This window comes from Hypomesus transpacificus, chromosome 17, assembly GCF_021917145.1.
Source record: "Hypomesus transpacificus isolate Combined female chromosome 17, fHypTra1, whole genome shotgun sequence".
NCBI lineage: Eukaryota > Metazoa > Chordata > Actinopteri > Osmeriformes > Osmeridae > Hypomesus > Hypomesus transpacificus.
In genome coordinates this window covers 3115429-3129820 of record NC_061076.1, presented here as the reverse complement: position 1 = coordinate 3129820, position 14392 = coordinate 3115429, and the positions used below count along the sequence as shown (strand labels likewise).

At 44.9% G+C, this 14392-nt stretch overlaps 1 protein-coding gene across 2 annotated transcripts; it reads left to right on the top strand.

Moving 5' to 3' along the window:
* Positions 1 to 976: 976 nt before the first annotated feature.
* On the top strand, positions 977 to 14040 carry stat3 (signal transducer and activator of transcription 3 (acute-phase response factor)). Of its 2 annotated transcripts, XM_047037807.1 has the most exons (24): positions 977 to 1210; positions 3788 to 3936; positions 4445 to 4688; positions 4974 to 5066; positions 5182 to 5263; positions 5696 to 5796; positions 5888 to 6039; positions 6204 to 6362; positions 6500 to 6592; positions 6695 to 6754; positions 6879 to 6908; positions 7022 to 7115; positions 7216 to 7263; positions 7422 to 7505; positions 8339 to 8437; positions 8543 to 8678; positions 8811 to 8863; positions 9656 to 9750; positions 10028 to 10167; positions 10255 to 10473; positions 10607 to 10649; positions 11361 to 11420; positions 12525 to 12622; positions 12738 to 14040. In XM_047037807.1, exons 2-24 carry the CDS (start codon positions 3809 to 3811, stop codon positions 12788 to 12790), a joined length of 2364 nt encoding a protein of 787 aa, XP_046893763.1. In that variant the 5' UTR covers positions 977 to 1210; positions 3788 to 3808; the 3' UTR covers positions 12791 to 14040. The 2 variants fall into 2 exon arrangements, with proteins under 2 accessions (XP_046893763.1, XP_046893764.1); XM_047037808.1 differs by lacking the exon at positions 11361 to 11420.
* The last annotated feature ends 352 nt before the right edge of the window (positions 14041 to 14392 follow it).

Below are 14392 nucleotides of genomic sequence, written 5' to 3'. Positions count from 1 at the left end.
GTCTTTTGCCATTTATACAAATGACCACAAGATGACCAAATAGGCTATATTAATATAACATATAATAATAATAATAAAAATTATATTAGGCCTTAGCCATGTGACCTTTCATACCATTACGAAAGAGTAATTGCACAATCAGTTTAGAAGTGTCAATGAAGATATGTGTCTTGTCTCAGAATCTTCAAATTTGGATGAACTTTTCATTAATCTTCTTCAGACACACATGTAACTTGTGCATCACTTATGTGTACATTGCAAAATAAATCCCTACCAGGGCAAAGATATTAGGTATGAGCTGTCTTATGCTTAAAACTAGTATATCAACTGATTTTCACTTGATAAGATTTCTTAACATAATGTATAATTGACTTAAATTAAGTCACTAGAAAATACATTTGTATAATATACTTAATATAAATCCGACTACAGTTAAAATTTGAAGATTATCAGAGTGTTTGCAGTGTAGTCACTGTCTTTATTAGTAGGCTATCTGGTAAAGGAAGTAAATCACCAAGTGGTATTCGGGGAAAAGAGAAAGGCGAGTGTATAAAAGGGCAATTAGTTCATTGTGTTTCCATCCAAGCAAAATATGGCCTTCTGTTGTTGTTTATTATGCACCAAACGCATTAGTCGCAAAAATATCAGGAACTTGTCAGTACAACGCTGTACTGATGTGACTACATGAATGCTGCTCACGTTTAGTCGTATTAAACCTGTGATGACGTACACACTGCCAGTAATTCAGATGACTTCCAGACTGGCTGTTGCGATGAATACACTTCCTCCCGCTGTAAGGTTATACTTGTGGTATCGCTTGCGGAGGGAGTTTGGCTTCACAGGAACAGCCTGCATTGCGAGGGCAGTAAACACGATTGAGCGCAACCTCCCTTCAGTCTTTAATCCCGCCTCTAAGCAATATACTTTACACTGGTTGGATGAAAGTATTTTGGAGTCTTCTATTGCAGCCTTTTCATGTCAATCAATTGTTTAGTGGCATTTCTGAGCTGTCGAGGGTGCGAAAGGTCTGAGGAGCCTACAGAAGTATTTTACGTGTTTAAAGAAATTGAAAACAGCTACCGTTTTTGTTCTTACTGGCCAAGTAGCGTTTCAATTTCAAAGGCAGAAGATTCACGTTTTCAAGAGGCATCGGAAGTGTATAATTTCGTTTTCAGCTGAATCTGTGCTGACTTTTCAAAGGATAATTCAAGTAAGTGTGGAGGAAGCTCATGTCGCATACGTTTATTCGTAAGGTTGATGATGCAATACAGCTGTCAAATTGTAAAATGTGATTACATTAGGACGCCACACCAGTTTTGGGATTGACTGTGCCACATATAAATATCAGTGGTGCGGGGAATCCCTCCATCTATTGATACGTCGCTCTGTTACATAAGTAGACTAGATAGGCAAAAGTTTTATTGAGCGTCTGTTTTGTAAAGCACACCTTTTTAGCTTCCAGTTTTGTAGTATTTTTTTTGTGCTAACTTGCTCGGTTAGATCGTTTACCGTCTGCCGTTTTGTCCACATACGTTTGAAACCAAGATCAGTTAATGTGCTTCAAGGAAAGCATCATTATCCGCTGATTAAACTTGAGATATCATCTATACCTGGAACCTATCATTCAAGTGTGTATCGGTTGGGGATATTATAATGCATTGCACATGAACACCCGTATGCAATAAACAGGGTCCCAAAGTCACACACGCGAAGACAGACCCTCTTTCTCTCTCTAAGAACATGCTGTCTAGGTCCACGGAATTAGATGTAGCTTCACTGCATCTCGTGTAACTATGTATCCAAGGGGTCAATCATTATAGATGGACAGTCATCAGATGGACAACTGTCACCTGTATATTGTAGTTGATGCTTGTGTTTACTTAAGTGGTACATGGAGGGAGTGGCCACAAATAGATGACTGTGTTACATCACTCCTGTTAAAGGAAATACATAGGAGAGAAAATACTGGCAATGTAAACTGTATTCACTATCTACTTCCTCATAGTGTCAGTCATTATATTGTATTGGCTCATCCCATTCATGGAATTTGGAAACTGCAGACCAAAACATAACTCGTGGAATGGTGATTGAAAGCCAATGTCCCGGGCAATGAGACAACCCTATAGGACATGATCTGCTGCTACGGAAGCAAAACGCACAGAGGAGCCATGTAGTCAGTTCAGTAGTCAGTTCAGGAGTCAGTTCAGGAGTGTTCATTTACATTTAGTCATTTAGCAGACGCTCTTATCCAGAGCGACTTACAGTAAGTACAGGGAAATTTCCCCCGAGGCAAGTAGGGTGAAGTGCCTTGCCCAAGGACACAACGTCATTTGGCTGGGAATCGGCGGGGAATCAATCCGGCAACCTTCTGATTACTAGCCTGACTCCCTCACCGCTCAGCCATCTGACTAAATGTTCAATGTCTCTGTGGCTGTCGCCTCACAGCTCATTCCTCCCCACTCTTCTAAAGGACTACCAAGAAGTTAAGGGTCTCGGCTGAGACAGTCTCTTTCTGTGCATTTATCCCATGGATGACACACACCAACCAGCTGGATGTCAGTGTATAAATCCCCCCCCCCCCATCTCACGAGGGTTGTCCTCCGAACCAAAACCGACAGTACACCAACATTGTCGGGGATGTGCGAAAGAAAATGATGGGACATTGTCTTGTCATCTCTGATGGTAAAACACAAGAAGGCAGCTGCATTGAAAACGTCCAGTGGTCGATACATAAGTTTGTACCATGACTGAAAGTCAGCTGTGCTTTGTTTTTTAAAGTTTTGTTTCATAGAAGTTCACATCATTTCTCTGTCTATGGTGCACATGAAGAGGAATAGGGTCGTTATTAGATGATGACTCATATATTTCTGAGGGGCTGCCCCTGTCTACTCCCTACCCACTCTTGAATAGCAGTGCAGATGCGGGAGTTTTCTGAATGTTTCAGACTCAAACAGAAACACATGACTGTGTTTCTCTCGTCAAGTCAATTTAAGTAAAGACGAGTGCCTTGAGATGAACAGCCCTCTCTTTTCTATTTCCCCTCACTTCTCGATCAATAATATTGAGCAGGAAACAGGAATATTGAGCTGTACATTTTCTGAGTCTCATTGGTAACATTTTGCCTCTATTTTGAATAAGTTTGCATGCTCCTCAAGATCAACCGATTTACTATATTGTTTAGGTTTCATCCATATGGTTATTTTGAAGGTTGATAGAAGGGTTGATCATGTGCTGGTCATTGTGGGAACTGCAGCCTAGCTACAGCTGGCTAGAGAACAGTTTGTTCTGTCTATTCGAAAGATGAGAGGAATACCAGATGCTAACAGTTGGTTCAAACCCAAAGACAAATGAATAAGGTGCTTGAGGTTGCTTTTTTCTTTATAATTTCCTGGGCTTATAACAGGTTATAAAGTAAGTGGACAATAGCTTGGCCTAGTTAATTTGAAAAGAATGAAGATGAGGACAATGTCTCCTGTTACATCGCATGCTGTTACGTGCTTGTTAGAAAAGATGATGTGCTGGCAGACTTTCTATCTTTGGTTTCTGAGGTTTCCTGCTTGAGCAAACCGCGATTCTGTTCTGCTTAAATATACAAAACCTGCCCTGCCATTATAACAAGGCCCTGTGACCAGACGCTTACAGCACAGTAGCATAGAGACCAAGACATGGAGCAGCCATGTGCATCCTGTTGGCTTTCAAGAGCTATTGACGTTTGTCAGGAAGGCCCCATCGGTGTCTTATTTCCACGACCTCTCTTCACGTGGGCCCATGTGTGTCTGCTTTGTAGGTTTGAGGAGCAGCCCTCAGGATGGCCCAGTGGAACCAGTTACAGCAGCTGGAGACCAGGTACCTGGAGCAGCTGTACCACCTCTACAGTGACAGCTTCCCCATGGAGCTCAGGCAGTTCCTCGCCCCCTGGATCGAGAGCCAGGACTGGTGGGTACCGTAGGAGAGCTGTTCAGATGGAGATGTGTTTTCTTTGTAAAGTAGGGTTACAGCTTGCCCTGGATATCCTGGTCCCGGGCTCTTTTTTGGGGGGTTAACGGAATAATGACACTTTGTGTCACCAGACCAAAAAAACCAGACCAAATGTACAGGAACAACTGAATTATGGCTTAGCTATTAGTTAGATAATACTCTGTGTCTTTGGACTGTAGACACGATATCACCATGTGTATCATTTGGGTCTTGCTTTATTGCTGGCTAATGTAAATGAGCCAAGACAAAAAATGTTTATGACTGGATGTCAGCATCAGGGACATTCAGCTTATCCTTGTTCCTCATATTATGATTTTTTTTTATTGACATGCATATGTTAAAGATCACCTTATCTTTTTACTGTGTTTATATTGCATTTGAATACAGCATCAATGAATAGCCAAGTTTTCCCGTAGCCAAATTGAAGTGCGAGTAGTCATTAGGCAGCATTCCCTCCATTCCGCAGGGCTTACGCCGCAAACAAAGAGTCTCACGCCACCCTGGTGTTCCACAACCTCCTGGGCGAGATCGACCAGCAGTACAGCCGCTTCCTGCAGGAGAACAACGTTCTCTACCAGCACAACCTGCGACGCATCAAGCAGCACCTGCAGAGCAAGTACCTGGAGAAGCCCATGGAGATCGCCCGCATCGTGGCGCGTTGCCTGTGGGAGGAACAGAGGCTGCTCCAGACCGCTACCACGGCGGCTCAGGTACCGGAGCCTCCGTTCTTATCAGGGCGTTGGGTGTCCAATAGGGGTGGGAATCGTGAGGGGTGCCTCACGATTCAAAGCGATTTTTCAACCCCCCCCCCAAATAAAAAAAAAATATATATATATATATATATATTTTTTTTTTTAATATATTTTTTACATTTGTGAATCTATGTGAATCGCTGCAAGACTGAATCGCGATTCAAATGTGAATAATGTTTTTTCCCCCACCCCTAGTGACATCTTTTGGGGTGGGTTATTGACAAGCTTCTGTTCTCTGTGCAGGATGGCACGGCAGCCCACCCGTCTGGGACGGTGGTGACTGAGAAGCAGCAGATCCTGGAACACAACCTGCAGGACATCAGGAAGAGGGTGCAGGTGAGACACCTGCGGGGGGCCCCCTCATCTGGTCTGGAAGGGGTGGGGGGTGAAGGGATGGTCGAGGGTCTCTTGGAGAGGATCGTCACACAACACATCTGACTCTCGTCCTCAGGACATGGAGCAGAAGATGAAGATGCTGGAGAACCTGCAGGACGATTTTGACTTCAATTACAAGACCCTGAAGAGTCAAGGGGGTAAGGCCCAGCTGACCACGCTTCTTCCTCTACTGTCTTCCGTTCAAGTGATGTGTGTTTTCAGTGTGCCTCTCCCCCTACTCCCTTCAACTCCCTGTCAGGATCTCTCATGCAGGGGATAAGTCTATAGCTCAGGGTTACAGCCTTTTTGACTACAGATCAATAGGTCGTGGGTTCCCCAGCTCTACTTTGCTTTGAAAGCTAGATGAGTTCAGTTTTATTAATTGTTATTATCATCATCTCAGTCAAACTCCTCGGTTAAAGTTAGGGGCATACCTCTTTACTACTTGCTGTTGTCGTTGTGTTCAGAGTTGTCCCAGGACCTGAATGGGATTCAGTTTTATTAATTGTCATTATCATCATCTCAGTCAAACTCCTCGTTTAAAGTTAGAGGCATACCTCTTTACTACTTCCTGTTGTCGTTGTGTTCAGAGTTGTCCCAGGACCTGAATGGGAACAGCCAGGCTGCAGCCACCAGGCAGAAGATGGCCCAGCTGGAGCAGATGCTCAGCGCCCTGGACCAGCTCCGCAGGGTATGCTCCCCTGGACCCCCTGAGAGAGCCTCCGTAGGGCAGGGTCAGCGCAGGCTTGACTGACGCGCTTTCGTCTGCCTCGCGTTTTCAGCAAATCGTGACGGAGATGGGAGGGCTGCTGTCGGCCATGGACTTTGTGCAGAAGAACCTGACGGACGAGGAGCTGGCCGACTGGAAGAGGAGGCAGCAGATCGCCTGCATCGGAGGACCACCGAACATCTGCCTGGACCGCCTGGAGACATGGTAACCTCCCCTAGTCGTCCTCCTCCCCCTCTTCCTCTCAGCACCCCCCACCCCGCTTTGGCTCCTGTGGGGGTGTACCAAAATGCACATGAGGAGAACACGTTTGCGATATAGGTGACACATTGCACTGTAAAGATGATTTTCTGTGTTCTCTCTGTGCTCAGGATCACGTCCCTGGCAGAGTCCCAGCTCCAGATCCGCCAGCAGATCAAGAAGCTGGAGGAGTTGCAGCAGAAGGTCTCCTACAAGGGGGACCCCATCATCCAGCACAGGCCCGTTCTGGAGGAGAAGATTGTTGACTTGTTTAGGAACCTCATGAAAAGGTGTGGGCCTGGACTACTCTGCAATATAAGGGCTTAAATATATACCTTTCCAGAGATGGATTTAATCAAATGAAAAAAAAAAAAAAAATTGTGATGTTGTTATATTAACTTTCATGGATGTGATCTGGTTTTTGCAGTGCTTTTGTGGTGGAGAGACAACCTTGTATGCCCATGCACCCAGACCGACCACTGGTCATCAAGACAGGCGTGCAGTTCACCAACAAAGTCAGGTGAGAAATGAGCTGCTTCCTATGTCGTTTTCATTTCTATCTTATCACATGAACTATCATGTTGCAATGCACCCATATTAAAACTGTTATCCCCTTTTTCAGATTACTTGTGAAATTCCCTGAGTTGAATTACCAGTTGAAGATAAAAGTGTGTATTGACAAGTACGTTTTCCAAACAGCTATCTATACCTCTGTCTTGATCATCCAGAAAGCTAAAATACACTATATACGTACATACACAATGTTGTTCTGTAGAAGATCATTAAATGTCTGTCTTTGAATATAGGGAGTCTGGTGATGTGGCTGCTATTCGAGGGTAAGTGATTGTCAGCTGCATCAGAAACTCAGATTCGTAAACCTCTAATCAGACTTTTATTGTGAAGGCACAGAAATGCTTTGATTGATTTCTCCACCGCATGGTCACCGTAGGTCGAGAAAGTTCAACATCCTGGGCACCAACACCAAGGTCATGAACATGGAAGAGTCCAACAACGGCAGCCTGTCGGCAGAGTTCAAACACCTGGTGAGGGACAGAGTCTGGGCCTTAGGTCCACATCCCGTACAATACATGCCCCCTGTCCTTCTGGACCTCTTCATGATCAATACCCCCCTGTGTCCCCCAGACCCTGAGGGAGCAGAGGTGCGGCAACGGAGGCCGGACCAACAGTGACGTGAGGAGCCACTTCGCACCACACTACCACCTCCACATAGCTCACCATCCATGCTGAATCACTGAATGGGGGGTTGAACGTGTGCAGTGTTAGGTATCTTTTAACTAGTGGAGAGGGTCCTGTCTGCATGGCCGTCTGAGCTGTGTTGTCCTCCACAGGCCTCCCTGATCGTCACCGAGGAGCTCCACCTCATCACCTTCGAGACGGAGGTCTACCATCAGGGCCTGAAGATCGACCTGGAGGTGAGAGCCTTGATTGGCGACAGCGGGCTACTCGGTGTCACCGGGCGTTTGCTGAAGAACCGTCGAGCGTAGCGTGAATCGTACACCCCCTCCCCCACCCCCCGCCCCCTGCATGCGGGAAAACGCAATCAGTTCGGAGAACTGCACAGCGAGCCGATGGATGACAGTGATTCGACGCTCACCATGTTGCCCACGGCTTCCAGTGAAGCAGCTCGTTCTTCAGTATCTTAACGAGAGATTAACGGGAGCTCTTCCCTGGTTCCTGCTGTTCCCTGTCACCCAGCCGTCCCATGTGCTCCCCTCTCCACCTCCCAGCCCGTGGAGCATGCCCAGAGATGACTTCTTGTTAATCAGCTATGTGCCACCCTCTCTGCCCCCAGCCCACTCTCCCCATCAAACACACACACACATCCAGCCCCCCCCCCCCCCCCCCCCTTCCCTGAGCAGTTCCATTCTGGCTGTGCTCTCTCCCACCTTCTTTGGCACAGGAAGAACAGAGGTGATCAGGTCCTTGAGGACAGTACTAGTGTGTGTTGATTTGAACGCTGTGCTGGCAGCACAAACACAGCACGGTGAAAACTTATTAGTCATGGTCTTTATCACACTGGAGAGGACAAACGGGTTATGGGGCCGTCACATGAGGCTTGGCAGGGACACTGGCTTGTTCTCGCTCAAGAAGAGAGTAAACAGTTGGTAGTTGCTAAATGTCACTGGCGTTTTTTTTCTGCATCACATCTGTTCAACATTTGAATGTTAGTCTCGTGTGTGGGGAAGGGGGAGGGTTATTGTGCACCTGACTAATCCTTGTGACGTGCCTGTTTCTTGTGTCGTAGACCCATTCCCTACCGGTGGTGGTCATCTCCAACATCTGCCAGATGCCCAATGCCTGGGCATCCATCCTGTGGTACAATATGCTCACCAACCACCCCAAGGTTAGCACAGCTCCCTCTGGTGGAGGAACAACCGCCCCTTCCTCCTTCAGTCACCCAACTGCCAGATGTAAGATGAGCATGAACGTTTGTCTCCTGGTCCTGTAGAATGTGAACTTCTTCACCAAGCCCCCGGTGGGTACGTGGGACCAGGTGGCCGAGGTGCTGAGCTGGCAGTTCTCCTCCACCACCAAGAGAGGCCTGACCATCGAGCAGCTCACCACCCTGGCTGAGAAACTGCTGGGTAAGGCCAGAGAAACTTTCCTGTTCACCCTGTCTAGCTGTGACCAATACCAGCCTCCAAACCGGTACTGACTGGGTGGTGTCACGTTAACTTATCTGTTGTTGTTGTTGTGTGCATTGTCTCTGATTTCAGGGCCTTGTGTGAACTACTCCGGATGCCAGATCACTTGGGCCAAGTTCTGTAAAGTAGGTCTTTACCCTCCTTGACAAGTTCTCTGTTCTCCATTGTACTCCTGTGGCTTGCTCCTTAAAGCCCGCTTAAATAAAACTGGGATTAAAGTCCCAAAACTAAAGTCTCAAATTAACCGAACAAATCAATTGGGGCTGAAGCGGTTCCATATAAACCCATTCTAGGTTACTGAGTCCGACTCATTGGTGCCAGGTTCAAGTTGTCCAGATAATTGTGGGTCCACTATTCTTAAGCAGCCTTAGAGGTGGAACATGGAGCAATGTTCACGTGACTTCTTCCTGAAAATGAGTTCTCTTTGTAGCACGTACTGTGACAGCTCCCTCATCCACCACCTCATTCAAATAAATTGACAAGCCGTGATTGAGATGAAGGATACGTAGGTTGAGATCCTAGGTTGAGATCCATACACCCACTAAACACATCTATGTTGACTTTTTTGACATTGTTTTAAATAAATACTATGAATCAATACATTAGTTTATGTAGCTATGATCATTATATTGGGGTAAATTAGATGAAGACATATTCACAAACTACCATATGATTAATTCACAGGCTAGTAAAAGTTGTATTTACTTAATTTAATAAAGTAAAATATAGCATAACGCCAGAAAGTCTGTGGTAAATCATTGCTTCTTCGCCTGGTCAAGCTCAGTTACTATTGCCATAGTAACTGAGCTTGAACTAAATTGAACTGGCTTTATGAAACCGAATCAACTGGAAACGAGTCAGACGAACTGACGTGAACCTGGCTTATTCTGTAAACTGTTTTTGTTTTTCCCCCTCAGGAAAACATGGCTGGGAAAGGCTTCTCCTTCTGGGTGTGGCTGGATAACATAATAGACCTGGTGAAGAAGTTCATCCTGGCTTTGTGGAATGAAGGGTGAGTTGATATCTGGCTGTGTTCCCCTTTCTAGCTTATTTGCGCTATGGCTTACTGGAAACGCTGGTTAGGATCCAAGTTTAGAAAGTTCATGACACAGAGGGTGAAGCAGTAATGGGCAGAGGGAGAGGGAGAGACCCAATAACGGCAAACTTCCCTGAGGTCAGTATCCCTTAACCTGGAACAGCACGCATAACAGACAAATAACCCCCCCCCCCCCCCCCCCCCCCCTCTCTCTTTCTGTCTCTATGTCCGTCTGTCTGTTTCTTTCCACCAGGTACATCTTGGGCTTCATCAGTAAGGAGAGAGAGAGGGCCATCTTGAGCCCCAAACCTCCTGGAACCTTCCTGCTGCGCTTCAGTGAGAGCAGCAAAGAGGGAGGCATCACCTTCACCTGGGTGGAGAAGGACATCAGTGGTGAGGAGCACCGAACAACCCCTCCTCCATCGGCTCGTTCGGTACGGCTGACGGGGGGTTTCCTGACCCGTGTGTGTGTGTGTGTAGGGAAGACCCAAATCCAGTCGGTGGAGCCGTATACCAAGCAACAGCTCAACAGCATGTCCTTTGCTGAGATCATCATGGGCTACAAGATCATGGACGCCACCAACATCCTGGTGTCTCCGCTGGTGTACCTGTTCCCCGAGATCCCCAAGGAGGAGGCGTTCGGGAAGTACTGCCGCTCTGAGGCCACACCCGAGTCTGACGCCACAGACTCCACTGGTTGTGAGTCTTCCCTTTTATTCTGGCAAGGATGGGAATGGTACTTAGATGGAGACGAAACAGAATGATATGAAAATGTCTTGCCAAAGGAGTTAACTCCTTTCCCAACACTTTTTTTTCCTCTTTCTCCACACAGCCACCCAGCCATACTTGAAGACAAAGTTCATCTGTGTGACCCCGTAAGTACCTGTTGGGAGTAAATGTCTGCTTGGCTGTCATGCCGTCTAATGTTACTCAGTGGCCTTCAGTCAGGTCACTGTAATTTCATCTGGAGATCTTTTAGATATGTCCTCAAGAAGATATTTAGACAAAGCAGTATTGTATTTCTGTGTAAATTCTCCATTCAGCCCATATATCTGAATGTCCTCCACAACTTCTTTGTGTTGTTTTGTAGTGGTTGGGGGGGGGGGGGGGGGGCTTGGAGATGGGTGGGGCCCAGAGCGTTCTGTGCTCTGGAGGACTGTTAGCCCCAGGAGAGCGGACAAGCAGGAGTAGCCAAATGGTGCATACAGCCTTGAGGATTGTTTAGCAGGAGTAGAAAAACTCAGTTCTTCAGTGAGAACATGAGAACAGAGGGAGAAGGAAGATGGAGGGTTGGTGGTGGTGGTGGTGGTGTTGTTGGACCTTTGGAAAGTGACCAGCTCAGCTGACCCAAGCCCTGCGGCTCCATGGGTCTCTGCGCAGGCTGGTCCGTGGAAGTGCTTTCACTATTACTGTGTTTCTAGGCATCCACCGGTAGCCCCCATATACTTTAGAGTAGCATAATATAATTCTACCTGTGAGATTTTTTTGTTGAGATCTTATTTTTGGAAAATATTTTTCTTTTCATATAGTTATAATTTCTTTTTTTGTTTTGTTATGCTCAGTGAGAACATGACCTGTCTCCGTAGGTGCCCCTCTGTGTTCTTGGACTTTCCGGACAGCGATCTGCTTGCAAGCGGATTCCCTGGGTAGGCGCAGAGGGAGGTGGCATGATCTCTAGGGCGTTGTGTTCCTTTGTTTGTCCTTGTTGAGGGGGAGATAGATCCCCCCCGCCCCTTCACTGCTCACTTAAAACCCCTCCCCTTCCTGTGTTGTTCCCAACTCACCTCCGTCTCCTCGGTTCTAACCTCGGGTTCATCCAGTCGTCTGCTCGGGGTTCTTCCTATGGGTCTGGGAAGCTCTCTCTTCCAATCACATCTAGATACATTGATACATTCATAGATGGATAGGTGACTGATTGACTTGATTCATCCCCTTGGGGAATTTGACGGTTAAACAGGCTGTACACAAGTAACGTAAGTAACACCAGTGACATACAATAGTTTAAAAAGACAAATACCAAATCGACTGTAGATCACATAGTTCTCTCTGCTGTCACTCCTGTTGTCTAATAGCAACACTTGGAGTGATCCATGATGACAGCTTGTTAACTACAGTGTCATAGCTGTCTTTAGGCTACCAACCAACCTGGGAGCATTTGAGGAGATTCCTACAATCTTGACAGTGACACATTGCTTAATTGGTGCATGCATGATTGGATTTCTGTTTGGAGTAGAGATCTCTTATACCTGGTTGATAGTTCACTTCTTCAGTCAAATGAATTGTGTAGGATTGTGTTTCGCATTCAATTATATTAACACTAACCTGTTAAAAGTCATATGTGCACTCAGTTCTGCCTTAGAGAAGTGTAGCTTCATCTGTTCACTCGTCACTACTCTTCCATCTCTTTCACACCTGTTTCTCTCTTCAGCCATTCACATCCACGACCCGACATATCCCACTGTACTTTGACCTACTCACACACAGCCAACACATCACAATGAATGTTATATACTCAGCACTGCCAAATCAACACCAGTCCATGTCCAGCATCTCCACTGTACCACATGCAATGGTCATAACTGCTGTTGACATGCTCACCATTAGCTTACCAGTTGTGGTAAGCATGGGTCTGTGCATGTGTGTGTGTAGACATATATAGACTTCTCCTTGAAAGCATGTGTTCCATTGTTTGTGTGTGTGAGGAAAGGTGTGTCTTTCTTACCGTCTCCCCATGCTGTGCTCTGTTACAGCACCAACTCAGGAAACACCAGCGACCTGTTCCCCATGTCCCCACGCACCCTGGACTCCCTCATGCATAACGAGGTTGAGCCCAACCCTGGACAGATGGGTGAGTGATAGAGCCTGACACACACACACGCACGTCAGACACACTCACATGTTTTCTTACACATGTTGTGTTTAAAACTAGTATCTTAATGGCAACTCTTGACTTTTCTTTACAGAGTCTTTAACTCTGGATATGGAGTTGAGCTCGGACGTCGCCTCTCCTATGTAAAGAGAACGTTTGGTAGCGTGACAGGGAAACCTTTCTGCTTTTTCAGTTTCAACCTTTCTTTTCTGTTCCACCTGACTTTTGTATCATACACGTATGTGATTTTAGGCAAGAGTTTTGACTCTGTCTGTGCAACCTTGCATGGCTGCATACTATGCTAATGATAAAATCATAGGATATTTCACTATTACTGTGTTTCTAGGCATCCACCGGTAGCCCCCATATACTTTAGAGTGGTAGAATATAATTCTACCTGAGAGATTTTGGTTGAGATCTTATTTTTTGAAAAAAAATATTTTAGTTTTCATATAGTTTTAATTTCTTTAAATATCCTGAGTTTTTGTTTTGTACAAGAATGTCCAATCAGGATGATTTTGATTTTCTAATCACACAGCTTTTCAAAGACAATGTAATTTTTACTTAGCTATAATGTTCTCTGTGGCATTTCAAGGTTGATATTTTTGTAGTCAATTTTTTTTTTGTATCTGTGTAGTCCACTTGTCTGTATCTGTAAATGTGCTATTCGTGTTTCGGTCTTTAAATGATTTAGTTACCATTGTTCCTGAAATTGCTCTTTAGAACAGTGTATCACAAAGAAACCCTGATTTTGTGAGCTATCTGATGCATTAAATAAGAAGATAAGGACCAAAGTGACAAAACTAAATTGGCAAATTTCAGTCGCATATAAAGGTCATTCCTATGAAATGAAAGGTTTTCTTTTCTCTTCTTGTGTGAAAATTGACTTCATCATTAACTGACCTTTTTATTCTGTCTCACATGCAGCAGGTAGAGGGAGTATTGGATTGAGATGTCATTGACAAATATGCAGTGGTGCTGAAGCCACCCTCGTTTCTTTCAGAAGTGAATAGCACTTGCCATTTTACATGAATAACTTTTTTTTTTTTTTTTTTTCCCAAGTGCCTGATATCTGATTACATGAAATACAACACAAAGTATGAACAATTACTTTAGGCAGACTTCATTATTTTAGATATTATCTTAAATGTGAACTTATGTCTTTTTGTGTTATTTAAACAAATCAATTGTGAACAGTTTTGAGATTAAAATCCTTGCCTCATACTATTTCACACATATAATCACTTCTGTAATGAGTTTTGTCTGTACTGTATATGTAATGGTAAAAAGCTTTCTGTAAATGATGCTGTTATTACTCTTGGTTTGAGCTAAAAGATAATAAAAACATGATCACTTCCAACACTTATCTAATAAACCATTTGGGGTTGTAAGTGTCATCGGTGTGAATGAGTGATATATATATTTTTGATCCGCAGGTAATGATAGCATCTCAAGTGTATACTAGGGTATTTTCTTTTCTCTCTGGTGACATCACTGAACTGGTGCTTCAGACTAACATCCTGATACTTGGGAGTAGATTTGGATGACACCTAGATGAATAATAATTGGTTGGATCAATAGTCAATTCATCTGACAAGTTTCCTCTCATTAGCTCAGCTCTGCCCAGCACAGTGATTTTTGGCACTAATAAAGAGCTTGTGTCAGACCAAATGAAAAACACACTAAAATGCTGATGAATCATTTTATTGTGTTCCTGATTCTTTTGCTTCTCCAGGTTGTCTGCATCTC